Source organism: Mercenaria mercenaria, chromosome 12, assembly GCF_021730395.1.
Source record: "Mercenaria mercenaria strain notata chromosome 12, MADL_Memer_1, whole genome shotgun sequence".
NCBI lineage: Eukaryota > Metazoa > Mollusca > Bivalvia > Venerida > Veneridae > Mercenaria > Mercenaria mercenaria.
The window spans coordinates 7,496,822-7,517,201 of record NC_069372.1 but is presented as its reverse complement, the minus strand read 5'-3'; the positions used below and the strand labels follow the sequence as shown (position 1 = coordinate 7,517,201).

The 20,380-nt window shown below is 35.1% G+C and overlaps 2 protein-coding genes across 4 annotated transcripts in view; one reads left to right on the top strand and one right to left on the bottom strand.

Moving 5' to 3' along the window:
• LOC128547202 (uncharacterized) overlaps nucleotides 1–12,175 on the top strand; it is a 24,990-nt gene extending 12,815 nt beyond the window's left edge. The window contains exons 9-17 of one of the 3 annotated variants that reach the window (XM_053519093.1): nucleotides 234–314; nucleotides 1,008–1,039; nucleotides 2,121–2,175; nucleotides 2,990–3,048; nucleotides 3,629–3,689; nucleotides 4,621–4,745; nucleotides 6,612–6,780; nucleotides 8,239–8,328; nucleotides 8,695–12,175. In XM_053519093.1, coding sequence (XP_053375068.1) covers nucleotides 234–314; nucleotides 1,008–1,039; nucleotides 2,121–2,175; nucleotides 2,990–3,048; nucleotides 3,629–3,689; nucleotides 4,621–4,745; nucleotides 6,612–6,780; nucleotides 8,239–8,328; nucleotides 8,695–8,859 — 837 coding nt within the window. In that variant the 3' untranslated portion in view covers nucleotides 8,860–12,175. The other 2 variants (XM_053519094.1, XM_053519096.1) reach the window with 2 other exon arrangements.
• LOC128547203 (fibropellin-1-like) lies at nucleotides 11,732–20,380 on the bottom strand. Its single transcript, XM_053519097.1, has 12 exons — nucleotides 20,283–20,380; nucleotides 19,634–19,692; nucleotides 18,439–18,648; nucleotides 17,612–17,722; nucleotides 17,123–17,233; nucleotides 16,785–16,895; nucleotides 15,833–15,946; nucleotides 15,166–15,260; nucleotides 13,955–14,045; nucleotides 13,332–13,425; nucleotides 12,559–12,681; nucleotides 11,732–12,243 (listed from the first exon to the last, which is right to left on the bottom strand). Exons 2-12 carry the CDS (start codon nucleotides 19,680–19,682, stop codon nucleotides 12,201–12,203), a joined length of 1,152 nt encoding a protein of 383 aa, XP_053375072.1. The 5' UTR covers nucleotides 19,683–19,692; nucleotides 20,283–20,380; the 3' UTR covers nucleotides 11,732–12,200.

The window sequence follows — 20,380 nt, the reverse complement described above, 5'->3', positions numbered from 1 at the left end:
ACCAGGTGCCCGCTCATGATGGAATAATGCACGGAGGGGCACCTGGGGTCTTCCTCCACTGTCAAAGCTGGAAAGTCGCCATTTGACCTATAATTGTGTTAATGTGACATTAAACCCAACAAAAAAAGTTATTTTTAGAAACTGATTGCAGTCCATCTCTTTGTTTTCAAAACGTAGTTATACAGAAATATTTCTTGAACTGTACAGTAGACAGTTTTTTCTCTCTCTCACAGTCAGCACTAGGTAGAAGAAGACACCCATCAGATACAGACTCTGAAGCCAGTCTTAGACCAGCAGGAAATGCAAACAAAAAGGTAGGCTATAGTGTGCATGAGTCCTAAAATAAAGTAAAATGCTGTTTATTGTTTTCACAGGGACATCAGTAAACCAATAGTTAAGGTTGCTCACTTTGAACCACTCGCCCCTTGTGTCTGGGTTGAATCTTTGTTTGGGTACCATGTGAGGAAGCTGTTCAGTTACACTGCTGATGATTATTGGTTCTACCTAGATGCACACACATTGGCTGAAATGATGCCCTGTGAGGCACTTTTTTTCACCTTCAAAAGCTGGAAGGTTGCCATTTAACCTGAAGTGTGTGGATGTGTCTTAAATCAGCATTGTTTTCACAAACAGCACGAGTAACAGAAAGATGTTGATAGAAGTTTCATTTCACACACTTTGTACTGTCTTACAGTAGGGCATTATATTTTACATCTAGAATGAATTCCCTCTAAGGAAACATTTAATCTTGTTTTTCATTGTGTTTTTTTTTGGCCTTGAGTAATCTTTGTTCATTACATACAATTTAATTTTGACACAATTTTACAAACTGAAACTGAACTGAAAGACAAGGTCAGCTCAAAAGTAAAACCTCATTTTCAAAAAGAGCAGGTTAAATGTTTTCTTATTCCATAATTAGGCAGTCAGAATATTCTCCTTTCTGCCCTTTTAAGTTGATCTTATTAAAAAGACAGTGTTTTATTCTAGAAAATATCTTTGAATTTCAGAAAAAAGGAAGATACATTGTTAACCTTACAGGGTAAGTTACTTTGTATAATTAATGATATATTTATAGTCATCATTGTGAAAAAGGACCTTCTTTCTGAATAAAATTTTGTTGTTTCATGTTGCATTGTTACTTAATGTTTTAATTTCATCAAAACCACAGATACATATAAATTAGCAGGTGTTCTTTTAAATCCTTAGTTGCCATAGAGTATGTATTTAACCCTTATCATGCTGGACACAATTGATTCTGCCTTTGCGACCAGTGTAGATCATGATCAGCCTGCACATCTGTGCAGTCTGATCATGATCTGCACTGTTTGCCATTCAGTCAGTATCTTTTATGTAAGCACCCCTTTTAACAGTTAATGGTACTGTCCAAATTTAAAGATGGACCAGTTCATTATAGAAATTTAGCAGGGTAAGGGTTAAGACTAAAATATAAACTCAGAATTGTTACCTGAGCCCAAAAAGTGGATAAGTACATTAAAATAAAGAAGCTGTTATCAAGTTTTTAAGCTTGTGTGAGGAAATGTTCTGAATTCTAAAATTTTGTATTTTTTCAAGTTAAAACGGCTTTCATTTTGTTTACGCATTAAACTGGAAAAGGAAGCTGATGCAAACTATGATGCTTAACTTATCTTCTATTGAAGAGCATTCTGGCGCACAGCATTAAGGGGATAGTGCTGGTCAGCCCGGTGTCAGTATAATGTGACTGGGTGGGGTATCATGCCACGTGTCTACTGCGTGACATTCCAGTGAGGCAGCACTATAAAGTTGGGCATTGTGCTCACTGCTACAAGTAGACATCGTCGCTTATATGACTGAAAAATTGTTGAAAAAGACGTTAAACCCGAACACACACACACACATTGAAGAGCATTTCCTTTTAGGTTTCAGAACGCTAAATGTTTACCATCAACTTCACCACAGAAACTTGTAAATTGATTTAAATTGGATTATCATATATAAAATTCAGATAATCGCAACTATATTTCAATTTTGAAAGAAAAGGCCAGATGTCTCTTGTTTGTTTGTTTTTATAGCCTTATTTAGGCTCCTTTGTTATAAGCAAATTTGTGATAGTCTATGACATTTTACTATTTCCTTAACAGAAGATCTACACCTTCCAAGTTGGCTCTTCTGCAATCCAAGCGAGAAGGCCCTAAGGTAAGTACACTACTTTCTTGATGTGTTTACATTTTATGGACAATCTTTGCTCTAAATCTAAATCTTCTGTTCAAGGCCCATCCAGTTAGCTCAATATGGATAGCACAGATCTATGGATCGAGGGGCTGTTAGTTCAATCCCCAGGGAGGTTGTATTTACTCCGTGATGATGTAAGAACAGGTTTGTACTGGTAGACAATCCAGGAACACTGTTTAGGTTAACTGCCTTCCGTTACATAACTTAAATACTATTGAAAAATGGCATAAAACCCAAAACAAACAGACAAACATAAATCTTCTTTTCTTTTAATACAGCACATTGAAAAATAAGGATAGTTACTGTAATAGTTAATTTTAGCCAAACAAGGTAATCTATATGCTTGCCAAGCAGTAAATATTAGCACTAGCTCTGTCAGCTAGTTAACCCAAGCCCCACTGTCTGATCTACATTTTCCAATACAAGGCTTTTCTTTGATTTCTCCTAAAATATTGGTCAATGCCAGTGATATTATTCATCATTCTAAAGAAGGCCAAGTGTGGAAAAAGGAACTGTTCAAATGTTAAAAGAAATAGTTTTCAGGTTTGAGTTTATTGTAAAAATGATTTTGATGATGTATTTTCCATTGTAAATTTGAGCCATGTTAGGCACCAAATATTTAAAAAAATTCAGGTTTGACTTTGAGTGGATTATTATAAAACTTCCAGGATAACTTAGTTAAAGTAACATTTCCATGCAAATAATGTGTAAAATTTATAAAAAAAATTGCAACAATACATATAAATTGTAACTGAACATGCAACATTGTGTATTACAGTTTGAACCAGAGAGACTTACAGAAGAAACTTTATTTGTGATGGGATCAAAAGCAAACAAGTAAGAATAACCCTTATAATGCTGGACACGACTGGTTCTGCCTTTGCGAACAGTGTAGATCATGATCAGCCAGCACATCCGTGCAGTCTGATCATGATCTGCACTGTTCGCCATTCAGTCAGTATCTTTTTGGTAAGCACCCCTTTTAACAGTTAATGGTACTGTCCAAATTGAAAGATGGACCAGTTCATTATAGAAATTTAGCAGGGTAAGGGAAAAGAATGTTATAACTGGTATGAAATTTGATATATATATATATGATGACAATGACCAATGTATAATACAAATATGTAGATATTCTTCAGTATGATATTTTGAAAATTCAAGAAGACAAATTTGTTGTAAAAACTGTAAATGTCAGGGTCATGACATTTTGAGGTTATGACCATTATGTCTATTTGAGACATTAATTTGTGGACACTGACTTTCGGATACAGAATAAATGTGAAATCCCTCGGGATTCTGCAGGATTCTGCAGATCTATGTTATAACATGAAAAAACGTGTCATCTCTACCCAAATACATTTGTTTATTAATGATTTCCCAGTGTGAAACAGTGAGAATGGTATTGTTATTTCAGGGCTATGGGTTTTGGAGCAACAAGAGGAAGGCTGTACATGAAACACCCAGAATTGTTCAAGGTGATTTGACTTTTATACAGTTTTATCTCATGATGCAGTACTGCGTGTCGATGATAAATTTAGTTCATATTTATTAGAAATAGTCCTAACTTTTCCTAACATGTTAAAATCTGTTATATGCTTAAAAAGATAGATAAAATATATTGATATTGCACAAAAAATGGTGCATCTGTTGTTTTTAGCTCATCTGATTTTTTGATCGGCATCGGCGTTGCCTGGTTAAGTTTTATGTTTAGGTCAGCTTTTCTACTAAACTGTCAAAGCTATTGCTTTAAAACTTGCAACACTTGTTCTCCATCAATAGCTGACTCTGTACAGCAAGAAACATAACTCCAACCTGCTTTTTGCAAGAATTATGGCCCCTTTTGGACTCAGAAAATATCAGATTTCTTGGTTAAGTTTTGCGTTTAGGTCAGCTTTTCTTCTTAATGGTTAAAGCTATTGCTTTAAAACTTGGAGCAGTTATTTGCCATTAAAAGCGGACACTGCACAGCAAGTACCGTAACTCTACGTTGCTTTTTGCAAGTCTTAGAATTATGGCTCCTTTTGGACTTAGAAAATCAGATTTCTTGGTTAAGTTTTGTGTTTAGGTCAGCTTTTCTCCTAAACTGTCAAAGCTATTGCTTTAAAACTTGCAACACTTGTTCACCATCAAAAGCTGACTCTGTACAGCAAGAAACATAACTCCATCCTGCTTTTTGCAAGAATTATGGCCCCTTTTGGACTTAGAAAATATTATGCAGAGACAAAAAAATCAGATGAGCGTCTGCACCCGCAAGGCGGTGCTCTTATTTAAACATTATAATAATAAATGCACGAACTGCTAAACTTATGGTACTAACCATTTTAAAATCACACTGAATTTTGTGATTCTATCTTGTTTTATTGTTGGGGATGTAAATTAAAGAATATTTGATTTTTAATATTTCAGTATGGTGGTGACCAAGATGACAAGACGTGGCTATATGAACATCAGCACATGCCAGCAACTGGCGGCAAATCTTACCTCATTGTTCTTGATGATGTTCGAGAGCTCGCTTTAAATGATGAGTATAGGTTAGTTATTATTTATTGTTTGTTTTGTTTGGGGGTTTGCAGTTTTTTAACATTCTTTCAGATACATGATGGCATGCTGTTTTAACTAACCAGTGTTCCTGGGTTGTGTACCAGTACTTAGCTACTCTCCACTAGTAAGTCCACATTAGTCATGGATAGAGGACGAATGATTTCAGACACAATGTCTTCTATCAAATTGCTAGGGAGAGCACATGCCTTGCCCTGGGATTAAACGTGTGGCCCCATTGACCTGTAGGTCGGGAGTCCAACTCCACTGAAGTCAGAACTGTGTACTTCCACATAATATGACATAGGATACCAGTACTGATTATTCCCAACAAATGGAATTAGAATTTTAGGATAGCTCCTTTCACTTTCATTTCTGTCGCAATAAATGGAATGAAAAGTGTTTCACTTTTATGAAATTGGAGGTATGTAATTTGAAAATGATGACATACAGTTTTTTATTTCAGAAGTATTTCATTATTTTGGATTTTTCACATTAATGTTTGACTGTTTGACTATTATTAAGAAAATCAGTTACCAGTATACCGGTAAGTATAATTATGTCTCCCACACCACTGTATGGTGGGAGACATATTGATTTACTCCTGTGTGTCCATCCGTCCGTCTGTCTGTCACAGATCTTGTCCACACTTTAAGTCGACCAGTTCTCATCCGATCTTCACCAAACTTAAACAAAATGTGTTTACCAATAAGTCCTCAGCCAAGTTCGATAACTAGCCAAATTGGTCCAGGCACTTTGGAATTATGGCCCTTGAATTACGGAAAGTACTGATGCCAGTGATACAGGTCTTGGTGCATGGTTGACTCAGATACATAATGGAGAAGAAAGGCCAATCTAGATGATTAGGCAGTTGTGGGAGACATGCGCTTTTCTCAAAAGCAGCTGCAGTTTTTTGGGTTTTCATGATAGAGCACATCAATGTCTTATTATGAAACTAAATTTCAACAAAAAGACAGAAAACTCATTTATTTTATCCTCAGAACTTTGAATTCCGTCAATTCATGTCCAAGCTTCAAAGCTATTTTGAATTTTTAAATCCTGACATATTTTGACATAGGAATTAGGTGATTACATAAAGTTGTCATGTATTGCTAGAACACAAGTTTGTAACATTTCTGCTGTCTTCCATTAGATTTGAAATCTATGTTTGCTTTACCAAGCTTCAAAACGAATAGCAAAAATATAGGAATTGTCATTTCGAGACATGTATGTGTAAGCTTACATGTAGAAAAAAAAAGCCCTGTAGACAGTACTAAAAAGCATCTGCTGAAAATTGTCAAAAAATCTTGTGGCTAGCTACACATTTTTATTTTCAGATTTAGAGTTTACAAGTGAAATTTGAATGTGTATGACTACACAATGTTCTGAATTTTGATCCCTCAGAATAACTTATGGTATAGAGGATATTTTTTCCATAGCCTAGTTAAAATGTAAGATACGATATTTATGAGCAAAAGATATTTTGATCTTACATGTAGCACAAACAAATTTTCTTCGTATCTTCTGTTTTAATAAAGTTTTATCCATTTTATTGTTTCTAACATGTTTTTCACAGTGAAGATATTAACCCTTAGCCTGCTGGCGGCAAATGATTCTGCCTTTGCGACCAGCGCAGACCAAGATCAGCCTGCACATACGTGCAGCCTGATCATGGTCTGCACTGTTCGCTATTCAGTCAGTAAATTTTCATCGAACACCCCTTCAAATAATAAATGGTTTTGCCCAAATTGAATCATGGACCAGTCCATTATAGAAATTTAGCAGGGTAAAGATTAAACTAATCACACTAATTTTCCAATAATTCACTGAGAAACACTAAAGCTTCTGTTCCATTGCAGAGATGCCACAGGTATAACAGTAGAGTCGTTGTCGGGATTTACTGTACCTATGTGGATGATTGAGAAAATGCGTATACAGATGGTTGCCATGAGAACAGATCTACCTAAACAGGCTAAATATAGAAGTCGGTCAACCACACCAAATGAAGCCAACTTTGTCCCCGGAGAGGTGTGCGATTAATAATTGTTAACTCTTTATACTAAAACTGATCTGTTTATATTCACAAGTTGACCATTTATGGTGATTTTTTTTTGTGTATAATTTAAGTTGTCTTAAAATTTATAGTAACTTTTATCAGAAAAACACACACTGCTTTATAACATGATATTATGGTAAAAATAAACCAGAAATTTCAATAACAAGTGGCATAGTATAATAGGTTTTCCTTATTAAAAGTCACCCCGGACTGTATTAAAGTTTATTTTTCAATGAGCAAAGAATTTCTATAAAATATTGTAGATTCTTATGCAATAAACTCAGTGGAAACAGTGGAAACAGTGAAAAAGTGAGTTTATAACAATATAATTTACCATTATGTTTTCAATGAACCACTGAAAAACACAAAAAAAAACAGCTGTTTCTGCAATATTTGTTTCAAACTGACATGTCATTACTGATTTATTGCTATTTCAGAATAACCTCAGACATGACAGGAGTTTAGAGTTGAAATTAGTAATCAGTTGTGATTGGTTTTCTTTATTTTGATTGGCATGTCTATTACATAGTCTGTAAATAGCACTGTCATTCTGTCATGCCATTAAATCTTTAGAAAAGGATATTTACAATTCTGTCAGTCCAGGCATTTTTATTAGACAGTTGAATTATTTTAACTGTAATAAAGAGAATGTAAAGATTGTTATACTTTTGCAGTAAAAATGATCTGTTGGGAATTTTGCTACATTGAAAGTCCTTGAAGGACATACTTTGTGTGAGATTTTTTATTAGTTATCTACCTCTTGAATAATCTAGAGAAGTTATCCATCCCTTTAGTTGGAGGCTGTGAGATATATAGGGAAATTGTTGTGTTATAGATGATTTATTGTTACAGTTAAACTTACTTTTAGCAACTATAGTCTGTTTTTCTGATACATTATAGGTGAATGACCAAGTGAGTCTCCCAGTTATAGCCTGTTTTCCGATACATTGTAGGTGAATGATGAAGAGAGTCCGCAACTATAGTCTGTTTTATTGTTATATTGTAGGTGAATGATGAAGAGAGTCCCCAACTATAGTCTGTTTTACTATTATATTTTAGGTGAATGATGAAGAGAGTCCCCAGCTATAGTCTGTTGTATTGTCACATTATATGTGAATGATGAAGAGAGTTCCCAACTATAGTCTGTTTTACTATTATATTATAGGTGAATGATGAAGAGAGTCCCCAACTATAGTCTGTTGTATTGTTACATTATATGTGAATGATGAAGAGAGTCCCCAACTATAGTCTGTTTTATTGTTATATTGTAGGTGAATGATGAAGAGAGTCCCCAACTATAGTCTGTTTTACTGTTATATTATAGGTGAATGATGAAGAGAGTCCCCAACTATAGTCTGTTGTATTGTTACATTATATGTGAATGATGAAGAGAGTCCCCAACTATAGTCTGTTTTATTGTTACATTATAGGTGAATGATGAAGAGAGTCCCCCAAAGGAGATGAAGGATCTTCCATTCTCAAGCTTCAGTAGTCCGAAACAAAACTCTAATCTCATTGAGGTAAGTACTTGTCATTCATTAGGCACTAATTCCTCACAAAACTAATTCTAGGCTTTCTGATACATCTCAAAAGTTTTTCCAAATTTATTCTCTAATATTTATGCATAATTAGGAGAGGTAAGTTTTGTTTTCTGACTATTTTATATTTGAAACAGAGGGCCTTTTTGACATAGAAAATTAGAGATTTTATGTCTTCATTTTGAACATTGATGAATCTGGTTCATTGGCAGTGCCTACTCCTGCTCTTTCAGTTTTCATATTGGAATATTTATGATTTATGTTTTATTAAGAAGCTTCAGATACGTAAAAGTGCCACACTGTCTTTCAAGTCGTGTTACTGACAAATTTTCATTTATTTATTTTCAGGCATCGGCAACCGACGAAGATCTTGAATTTCTCAGTAACACAGGAAACAGTAACACGCCCTCACAGATGTCGCCTTTCAATATGACAGGAGGTTTTGATGATACTGCTTCACAATCTGATCTTGATACTTTAGATGATGATACTGCATTTTCTCTCGTCAAATGAGAGATATGACAAGCTTTTTAGTGATACAATCTGCCCATTTAGCTCAGTGGGGGAGATTACAGATCTACCTATCATAGAGCCATGAGTTCAGTCCCAGGGCTAGGTGTATGTTTTCTACGACAATTGATACAATACATTACGTCTGAAGTTATTCAGCCACCACCTCTTGATTCATGCTGGGAAGTTGGCATTTACTTGTGCAGAACAGTTTAGCAGTACAGAATCCAGAAAAACTGGTTTGGTGTAATGCCCGTTGTTACATATAATCTGAATTTATTTTTGAAAAAAACGGCACTAGACCCAAAGCAAAGAAACATTATTTTTGCTACACTGTACTCTCTGGTTTATGCTATCACCTATGGTTCTGTGATGATCTAAAGGTACAGGTAGTTTGATAAAAACAAAATATATATATAATGGAAATCTCGGTCAACAACAAAGTGATAAATTTTGTGTTTTGTTTTTTTTTTCACTCTCAAATGTTCACTCTTTTTTTGTTTATTATTTTTGTTTGTCTATTTTTGAACATTTTTGTAAGTTGCTTATAATTCTAGACTGATAAAAACCATGTGACTTGATAATATCTTATTTATTATAGGAAAGCAGATACAGTCGAGACTGCCTTAACGACCCCTGAATTTAGCGACTCCCTGTCATATGCGACCCTATTTTATGCTCCGGACGCAATTTACTATTAAAAGAGTCTGAATTAAGCAACCCCCTGCCTTACGCGACAAGCGACTGTGAAATCAGGCTCCCGAATCGATATTTAGACCGTTTTCAGCGACTTTGAGACGCTCCCTCGCAAGATTTTACACGATAGAGTTACCGTTCTTTATCTCGCGTGAAGTTGTTTGAGACGAGAACTTATTTGTTTACAAAAAATGGCTGATGAAAAACATAAAAAAGAACTATTTTGACATTAGAACAGCGTGTTAAGGCACTTGAATTGCTCGATTAGGGAAAACCAGCGTATAAAGTCGCTGAAGAATTCGGAGTCGGTGCATAAATTAACTTTATTCCTGGTGAAACAAAAATATGGCGGTATTTAACAGGAAACGACGAAACACAGATTAAAGATGCAGTCAATAATCGAATAAATGTCAATGAACAACTAATACACAAAAATATAAATATCATAAACCTCAGTGTGTAAATAGTTCAAATGGAACATTTATATTTTACTGCTCCCCTTTATTTTCTTGCCAGATCATGAGCTTAAATTTGTTTTATCAACATCATACGAATGATGCAAATTATTTGAAATTTATATTTTATCAATATGCAATTAAAGAAATAGTAATTAATCATTTTCCACTCCTACCTTAAAAGAGGCCAATATATAAGTATCTGATATTCATGTACTTTAATTGGAAAAATATATGAAACCAGCATCATCCTGTTAAGTGAGACTGTTTTAAGAGACTCCCTGTCATATGTGACCTTTTTCGCTGCTTCCCAAAGTCGGTCTCTTAAAACAGTCTCGACTGTATATTACAATGATTTTATCAGAAAATAATTTCTACAATAAAACTTAGAAGGGTTGAAATTTAATTTACATTTATTTTATACATACAAAGTCAATACATGTATGTGGTAATTAATTGTCAGATTTTAATAACAATGGAAAGCCTCTGAATATTGGATGAACTGTCTTCTGCCTATTTTGAAGGTCACATATTTCAACTGTTACATTGTCAAAGACATAACTTATAATTATTTGTGAGCAGTGACCTTGGCCAGGAAGCAGATTAAAATTCAGTAAGTTTCATGCATTAGTTACAGTAGGAATAAATTTTTGTTGTCTGCTAAGTTTGGTCACAAAGTTCAAATGTTAGTGGGGCGAGGGCCTTGCTTTATTTGTAAGCTGTGACCTTGACCCAGAAGCAGTTTACTTTAGTAAGCTTTTTGTACTATGCATGTTCACATTGTGTTCTTTTCTAAAATGTCGAATTTGTTTTTATCTCTATATTTTCATAGTCTCTGGTTAATATACATTTCACTCAGTGAAAAAAATTGTATGCTTGACTTCTTGCTGGGCTAGTTGGGACAGCTGTTGTTATTTGAATGTTTGTTGATGATTGTTATGTAGCAGATGTTCTGAACAATCTACCAGATCAGGGCAAACAAATTACATCTTAATTATTGTGTTTTGTATGTAAGGATATAGTACATAAATAGATAAATATTGTTAAGGTTTAAATATTATAAATTTTATTGCAGTGTGTAAAATCTATAAAGTGTACCTCACTGCTGAAAAGGGATGCATATAATTTTCAATGAAACTTAGCATTGCAGGAAGAGCACCTGTTTATTGTTTAGATTTAAATATTAACATTGAAAATGCCTTTGTCACCCAGAGAAGATAGGTTAACCCTTATCATGCTGGACACAATAGATTCTGCCTTTGCGAACAGTGCAGATCATGATCAGCCTGCATATCCATGCAGTCTGATCAAGATCTGCACTGCTCGCTATTCAGTCAGTATCTTTTTGGTAAGCACCCCATTTAACAGTTAATTATAAATGTCTAAATGTAAAGATGGACAAGTTCATTATAGAAATTTAGCAGGGAAAGGGTTAATAAAGGCTTTGCTTCACTTTTGTTTTTGAAAAAAATTTAGTATCTTCCTTTTCAATGTTACTTAAAATTTAAATTTACATCTGACCTTTGAAAATTAAGTGCAAACTGGTGTCATTGTGAAGAAAAAAATCAAAGAAAATATTAATTGTATTCAACAACTGAAATGTTTTATACTCTTTACGGATTTTTCATAACATTCTGTGTTGGTTAGTTTAGAGCCATTTATACAACCTGGAAAAAATTACAAAAGAATGTGAGCTCTCAACTATTATAAAAAAATAACAACAATTTTCAGAGGAAGGAAAATAGGTGTCTCTTTTATTTTATATAAAACATATAAAAGTAACATCAGACTAACCATAAAAAGTTCTGGGGAATCCACTTGTGTTTTAAAATCACATTCAGTCAAACTTCATTAGCTCGAACTTGGAAAATTCATACACCACCCTATGCTCAAACTCGTCATCAGGTCCCCGCAAAATTCCTGTGTAACTTATTTTGATTGATGGCTCGAACTTCTGACAACTCACAAATTTTGCTTGTCGAGTTCAAGCTAACGAAGTATGACCTTATATGCTTGTCATTTCCAACAAAAGGATTAGTCCATAGATTTGTATTATAAACATTTGCATATTTTGTATGCATTCCTTTTCATGGTGATACTTTAAAATGTTGTTATATATTTTTTAAGAAAAACAATCATCATTCAATAAATCTATATATAATTTTAAATATAGTGTCTTTGATATATTTTCTTCTAACCAACCACTGGACCGGTGTGATTCAGCTGAAATGGAACCCTGAAAATATATGAAAGACTAACATTTGTTAGTAACACAAAAATCAATTTGAGTTTTAATAATTCTAACTTTATGAAGTAAAATTGCCTGCCTAAGACAAAATAGATGATACTTTATTTCAGGTTTTCTTTTGATTAAAGATTGGAACTGATCACATTTTTTGACAACATAAATTTGTACTGCTTTCTAACTAAATAAAATTTCAGAATGACTTATTTATGGTTAGGCAAAAAATAAAACAATTAATGAGATTTTTTATGTGTTCACTAATGTGTGTTGGTGATCAAATTACATAAAATTGATGAACAGTCTTACTTTTCTTCACACAAAAAATATGTGGGTCTGTCACATGGGAAACCCTGCCATTCAAAGTTGTATCTTCCGTCCATAGTTAGACACTGAGTTCCTGGTAGATTGTCAGATACTCCCACAGGCCACCTGTAAGTGGTATAGGCACAATCAAACCTGTTTTAAGCAGCCAGCCAATGGAGTAACACAGTATGTCTGCTTAATACAGGTGGTTGCTTAAGACCAGTGGAAAACAGAACAAAAAGTCAATCTGGGAAGTTAGACGTGATGTTCAACTGTGTAACATTATAGAAAATATGATTAATAAAAAAAAGTTCTATAAACTACAAAAGGAATGTGACATTTTATAAACTTCTATAACATTGGATGAAGGATATCTGAGTGCTGGTCAGCCATAAAAATATCAGTTGGACAGTTTTTGTAAACTACTAAGTCTGGATACGAATTTACTTCAGACAAATTATATGCTGAAATAAACAGCGATGCACTGTTATTACAAAGAGTAAAACGAATGATAATGCAGTAGATACACTGCTCGCATCTCACTTTTTTCCACAACAGAGAATTCGTCATAATACAGTGATGGAGACCAGTCTAAGAGTTCCAGAATCTGATTGGTTGATTCTGAGCTCAATGGTGAAACTGACCAATGACAAGGTGGCATTCAGAGACTGGTTCCAAACGGGTCCATAGCAAGCATGTATATGGATTGACGATTGCACATTTTTTTCTTTCTTTAAGTTATGATTGCTTGGACTTGTATGACTTAAAGTGTGTACCTGTAAGCAGTCACTTGTTCGCCATGTACCCAGTATGGAGGGCTTCTTCCCGACTTCTTTCCTCCAAGCCAAAACAATGCCTCTGGATACCGAACTGAATGAGTATAAAAAGGTATTAGTTTGGTGAACATGTATTAGCCTAGCCCTACAGATAATGTTATTTCAAGCTTTCAATAGATGTCTTATCTAAAGCAAAATTCGACATACCTGTACTACCGATCGTACTAGAATCTTAAAACGGTTCTGCACAGGGGCCAGTATCAAGCTCTTTGGGTCAATAATTTTGAAACTATAGGCCATTTTTACCCCCCCCCCCCCCCCCCCCCCCCCCCCCCCCCCCACACACACACAAAAAGACACCAGTCCCTGTAGTTAAAGTGTACACCTACACATACCCAGACATCACCCAAACCCAACCTCTTTTACTATAAAGCACTGGCTCTGTCAAGTTTCCGGCATGGAAGTCAATCCCTCTAATCATCTATCTGTTCGGGTTTTACGGCGCACCAACACAGTATAGGTTATATGGCGCCAAACAGGACTGCAAATTTTGGTTTCACTCCTAGCCCAGTTCCAAACCATGTTTTATCCTGATCTTCTGTTCTCCTGTATCTGTAACTTACCTCTCATAGATTCCAGATAGTTCTCAATATAGAGAGCTTCTTCTGTATCTTCTGGTATAACTAGATGCCCATTCCTTGCTTCACAGAACTCCTGCAACAAAACAATATCAATCCAAACTTTCTACACTCTTTGAAATAGAGACCTTGAAAATGACTTCCCAAAAGAATTAAAGGCATTGTCAAGGACATCAGTGAAGTCTTTGGCATTGTCTGTCTAGACGAGTACAAGGAAAAGGTGAAAATTGATTTAAATGTATTTTTATTTGAAATTATGCCAGACCCATTCCCTTTAACATTTGGCTGGAAAGGAGAAAAATCTGCAATGAGTTTTTGGCTGCCAATATATGTAGCTGACAGTTCCACGTATCTGAGCTGCAGCACACCAAAGGAAGTTGGGTACCATCTGCTAAATGAGTATAAGGAAGGGAAAGGTTATGGGTATACATTGACTGCGAATGGGTCAGGGAAATATACCTCCGTAACATACGCGCAAATAGTGACAAATGTTTGAAGACAAAGCAACGCCTTCACGGCGTATTAATAATAAGAGCTATATAATGTTTGGTTGATTGTTCGGAAAGATAGTGTCGGTCAGCCAGGTGGAGAAATCCTTAGAGGTTACGGTATGGCTGGTACGTTAGGGACTTGTAACCACATTGCAGGTGTGCTGTTTCGTGCAGTTAAAACAGTGACGACGAAGACAGCTTCAACTAGCAGATTGTGTGAGTGGAATGTTTGCCTGCTTGCGAAATAGCCTGTACCTTACCAGAAATATTTTCTTGAATACAAGATGTAAATAATGATATCTTTTTTTATTCTAATTCGAAAAAAGTATTTGAAATGCACGTCAAGAATTAAGGTAATACAGTTTTAGTGAATTTTAATCCACTATTTCGGTCTTCGTCGTCATGGAAACAAAACGGCCGCCATGTTGATTAATATTGAAATGTTCATAACTTTCTCTGTTTTAAGCCGAAATTGAATTTTTCACTGACTTAAATTATGTAAGAAGACCTAGACGACAGAATGAATATTATAAACAACATGGTCATTTCCTTTAAAAGATAATTTACATAAATCTTTTCAAAGAGACAGATAGACGCATCAAATCTTTAACTTAATAACACTGAAAATAGTAAGACTTAAGTCTTGCATAAAATGGATTTTGTGTTAGAACACAACTCTTCTTGAACTAAACTTATTTTATATACCTCTGCCCCTTGCCAGGTATCTTTGGTACGAAAGACAATGTAACAACTTGGCCTACTTCCGGTACGACATACACTGTCATGTAGTGCAAGTAAATCTGTAAGAAAAATTTTCAGTTTTCACAAGGATATGACTTTTTACGTCCTTGATATTGATTACCTCTTGCAGTAGCAATAAGTAAAACATATCACAACAAAAACGAAAAAAACAACACTTTTAGTTAAAAACCCACTTTCTTATCACAAAAGTTTCCTTAAGGTAATTATGTTTGTTTGAACAATTATTTTGCTATTTAATACTTTATACATGTAGTTTTATGTGAAATAAAGTGTGTATTTTTTAGCTAGACAAATTTGAAAAATATTACTCTCAGTTCTTTAGAAGCAACAGTACAGTTGTAAATAAAATTCCGGGCCGAAAGTAGAGACTGAAAAATCATGGATGTAAATCAGTCTACATTCTATCTACTGATCTAGTAAAATACATGTATAGTCGTTTTCTTGTGTCCTAAGAAACTTACACTGTACCTGTAGACACTACCTATTTATATCAAATGGTATTCCATTAATTTAGTAAGTACGAAATGCTATGCTAGAAGAAAATCAATGTGAGAACAACCTGGAAACATATAATGTGTTCAGCATTTGTAAAAAAAACATTCTGACTCACATTTTTCGCAGTTTACACCTATATATGCTGGGGGACAATTACATTTGTACATGTTTATCATCTCGACGCACGTGCCTCCATTCTGGCACGGATTACTTATACACTCAGGGATATCTGTGGAAAGAAAAAACAAAGGTGTTTATCGTGCTTTGCGTTTTCTGTGCTATAAAAGCCTCAGAGATAGCCGAAAATAAAATTATATAAACTGATCAAAAACAATTCTCAAAGCTCAAATGCAGTTGAAAACACCTATTGTGAGCATAATCGAACTAAAGCTCAAATGCAGTTTGAAAACACCTATTGTGAGCATGATCAAACTAAAGCTCAAATGCAGTTGAAAACACCTTTTTGTGAGCATGATCAAACTAAAGCTCAAATGCAGTTGAAAACACCTTTTTGTGAGCATGATCGAACTAAAGCTCAAATGCAGTTTGAAAACACCTATTGTGAGCATAATCGAACTAAAGCTCAAATGCAGTTGAAAACACCTATTGTGAGCATGATCGAACTAAAGCTCAAATGCAGTTTGAAAACACCTATTGTGAGCATGATCGAACTAAAGCTCAAATGCAGTTGAAAACACCTATTGTGAGCATGATCAAACAAAAGCGCAAATGCAGTTGAAAACACTTATTGTGAGCATGATCGAACTAAAGCTCAAATGCAGTTGATAACACCTATTGTGAGCATGATCGAACTAAAGCTCAAATGCAGTTGAAAACACCTTTTTGTGAGCATGATCGAACTAAAGCTCAAATGCAGCTGAAAACACCTTTTTGTAAGCATGATCAAACTAAAGCTCAAATGCAGTTGAAAACACTTTTTTGTGAGCATGATCGAACTAAAGCTCAGATGCAGCTGAAAACACCTATTGTGAACATGATCGAACTAAAGCTCAAATGCAGTTGAAAACACCTGCACGTGTACATATTGTGGTGAAATTGTAACATACCGACGCAATTGTAGCCAGTGGTTCCTTGAAGACACTGGCACGAGTACCCGTTGATGTGCTCAATACAAGTCCCGCCATTCAAACAAGGATTGCTCTGACACTCAAGGATATCTGTTAACAGGAAGTTGAAAAATGTGTAATTGCGTTCCGAAATCAGAACACAATTTAGGTAATTATATAAAGCTATATCATAACTTGTCTTCTTCGACATATGTGTCTTCTTTCTAAGCAAGTGTTTAGTAATGTATAAATATCTCAGTGTTATGTTTTATTCAGCAGAGTTTTATAATTATACATTTTAGTTGTGGATTTGCTGAATCAACTAATTATATATGTACCGTCACAGTTAGGTCCTGTTGTTCCGACTACACAATCACACGTGTAATAGTTGATGTGCTCGTGACACGTGCCTCCATTTTTACAAGGGTTGCTTGCACATTCTAGAATATCTGAAAGTTATGGATGAGATTATTAGATTTTACAAAATTTAATGTACTTTTAACCTGTAGGTGGAGAGAATATTTTCTTGATTTCGTTTACGTAGTTGAACTGATTACAAGGATCCTTAACCCGGCTTTGACCAGGAACAAATTTTACAATGGAACGATTGCAGATATAGTGTCAGATTCGAACCGGCGCGAGCCAGAAAGCCAACCCACACCTCATTGCTACAACGGTCGACCAGGCTCCACAATTCTCGCGTGAATCGAATCAACTTTATCCTTTTTATAGTTGATACTCTTTCTCTGTGAAAATATCAGCCTGATATATTTCACTCTCACTTTCCAGTTATCCACCTAACAACATGAAATAAATGTAACATTTACCATCGCAGTTTGGACCAGTGGTGCCTGCCGGACAGTTACACGTATAATGGTTAATCCCTTCAACACAAACACCGCCATTTTTGCACGGGTTACTGTCACATTCCTTGATATCTACAAATAGAAACAGCAAATATTCTGAATTACATTATCCTGGGGTCCGCATGTGTATTAAATAATGTTGGGATGGGCACCCGGAATAACTTCCTTCCCCAGTTAACCCTTACCCTGCTGAATTTCTATAATGAACTTGTCCATATCTCAATAGACAGTACCATTAACTGTTAAAAGGGGTGCTTACCAAAAAAATACTGACTGAATTGCGAACAGTTCTGATCATGATCTGCACTGGCCGCAAAGGCAAAATCAGTCGTGTCCAGCATGGTAAGGGTTAAATCTTGAAAATCACCAGTCAATATTAGGGCCCGAACTTTGTTGGTGTGACCTAATGCCTCAACCAGTCAACCCTCGTATCCAGCATTAGAATTATGAGGATTGTACGATAGGTATTATATATTACGTGAAACCTGTGGCAATGAACTTGATATACACGGAGGCAAACGAAGAGGCAATTTCCTCCGTTAGAATATCTTGAAATATCCATTTTGAAAACGAATTTAATCAAATTAACCCATATTAATATCTACCGTAGTTTATATCTTATCGATAAAGCCCCCCAAAAATAATCTGGCTTATTTTTTCAAAAGTTTCGATTTTTTTCATCTCAGTTTAGGGAATTCGTCAATTTGGATGTTGCATATAAATAGGATGTCCATTCTGGTCTTGCAATTAGATTTTAAGGATGATAAAATGCAAATACATATTATTACCGTCGCAACATCTTCCCACTGTCCCGGGCACGCAGTGACATTTCCCGCCATAAAACTCTCCCCCATTCAAGCATCTAGTTCCACATCTCTCGTTCTCGTAGGTGTTGTCATAGTAACAGTGACGCACTTTGAAGCCTCCCCCACAACTATGTGAGCATGTTCCCCAACCGGCCCAGTTATAACCGGAATAGCACCTGCTACCGAATACACCTGAAGCAGAAGACACAATTTAAAGACATAATTATGATACTGTACCCTTCTTGCACAAACCGAATAAACAAAAACGATTTTTACAATTAAATGGTATTTATTTTGCTGTGCAGTATTTCGTCCTTAATAATGTTCTAATCCGAGTTTTGGAACTGCATTTAATACTTGTACATATGTCTTGTATTTTAACCGGTTAAAAGGTGAAGGAAAAATCTACCCCGATAGCAAGCTAGACAGGATGGTATCTTAATATTTTTGAATCGGAAATCTAAGGCACAGTTAAAATTTTAAGTAAATATAAAATGCCCATTCCTCGTTTTAATGAAGTGAACATTGTTTTGCTAGTTGACAACGAACCTTTTCGATGTAAGACAAGTCTAACAAGAGTTGTCAGTTGACAGCGCGCTCGACTATTCTCAGTGCTTGATAGTATAATATAACCTAGTATGAGTAAAACTTTAACATTACAATAAGCATATTCTAACTCGAAAAGGGGTCATAATTAAGTCAAAATGCTTGATAGAGTTGCCTCCTCCTTTTTACAGACTGGGGTCATGATGGTAAACAAGTATGCAAAATATCAAAGCAATATCTCAATGGACTTTGAAAATATTTGGGGTGATACGCAAATTTTAACATTACAATAAGCATATTCTAAGTCGAAAAGGGGCCATAATTCAGTCAAAATGCTTGATAGAGTTGCCTCTTCCTTTTTACAGACTAGGGTCATGATGGTAAACAAGTATGCAAATTATGAAAGCAATATCTCAATGGACTTTGAAAATATTTGGGGTGGTACCGGGTTTTTGTGTATAGACGAAATGTGGAATTATGTGTTTCAACAAAACGGGGAATTAGTGTAAAGACTAAATAGTCGAGCTAAAAACTAGTAACTATAGAAGTTAGTATGTTAACTTTCATCAAGAATATTTTGTCTAATAATTCACTTAGCAAGTTTGAGTGTCTGAATAAATGCACACGTTACCTATATTCCATGTTGTAAAAAGAAGAGCTGTGCTATATGCAGATAACATGTCTTGAGGCCTAAAAAGTTAAAAGCAAGATAAAGACGGTACTTTAAAAGGGCGTCTCAAAAACTACCAGGAAACTTTTAATTACTCCGAAATGTTTCTTTTACTGAGCTCAGGTCGTGCAAAGTGCTTATAATACTAGACATGAAGAAATGATATGATAACAATTTTGTTCTAAAAATACTTAATTTAACCGTTAGCCTGCTGGCGGCAAGTGACTGCCTTTTCGACCAGTGCAGACCAAGATCAGACTGCACATCCAAAGTCAGCACTGTTCGCTATTCAGTCAGTAAATTCTCAACGAATACCTCTTCAAATAATAAATGGATAGTGCCCAAATTGAATGAAAGACCAGTCCATTTTAGAAATTTAGCATGGTAATTAAGGTTAAAAAAAGTATTTACTGTAGTTTTTAAAGATATTGGCCAATTAACAATCATTGCTTCAGAACATTTGTTAAACTCATTGGTGTGATGAATCAGGCACCGGAGACGAAAAATACATGTTGTTGTAAAAACTAAACTGTAAGTTAAAATCTCGTTAAAAGTTTCAATTAAAAAGGGGAAAAGTTTTACAAAATGAAATAAAACCATAAAAATATACCAAGCTACTTCCTGATGTTTGAATATCCACGGATAAAACAATAATGATAGGCCTTATCTTGCTCAAAAATTAAACCCGAGACACAGCAACACAAAAAT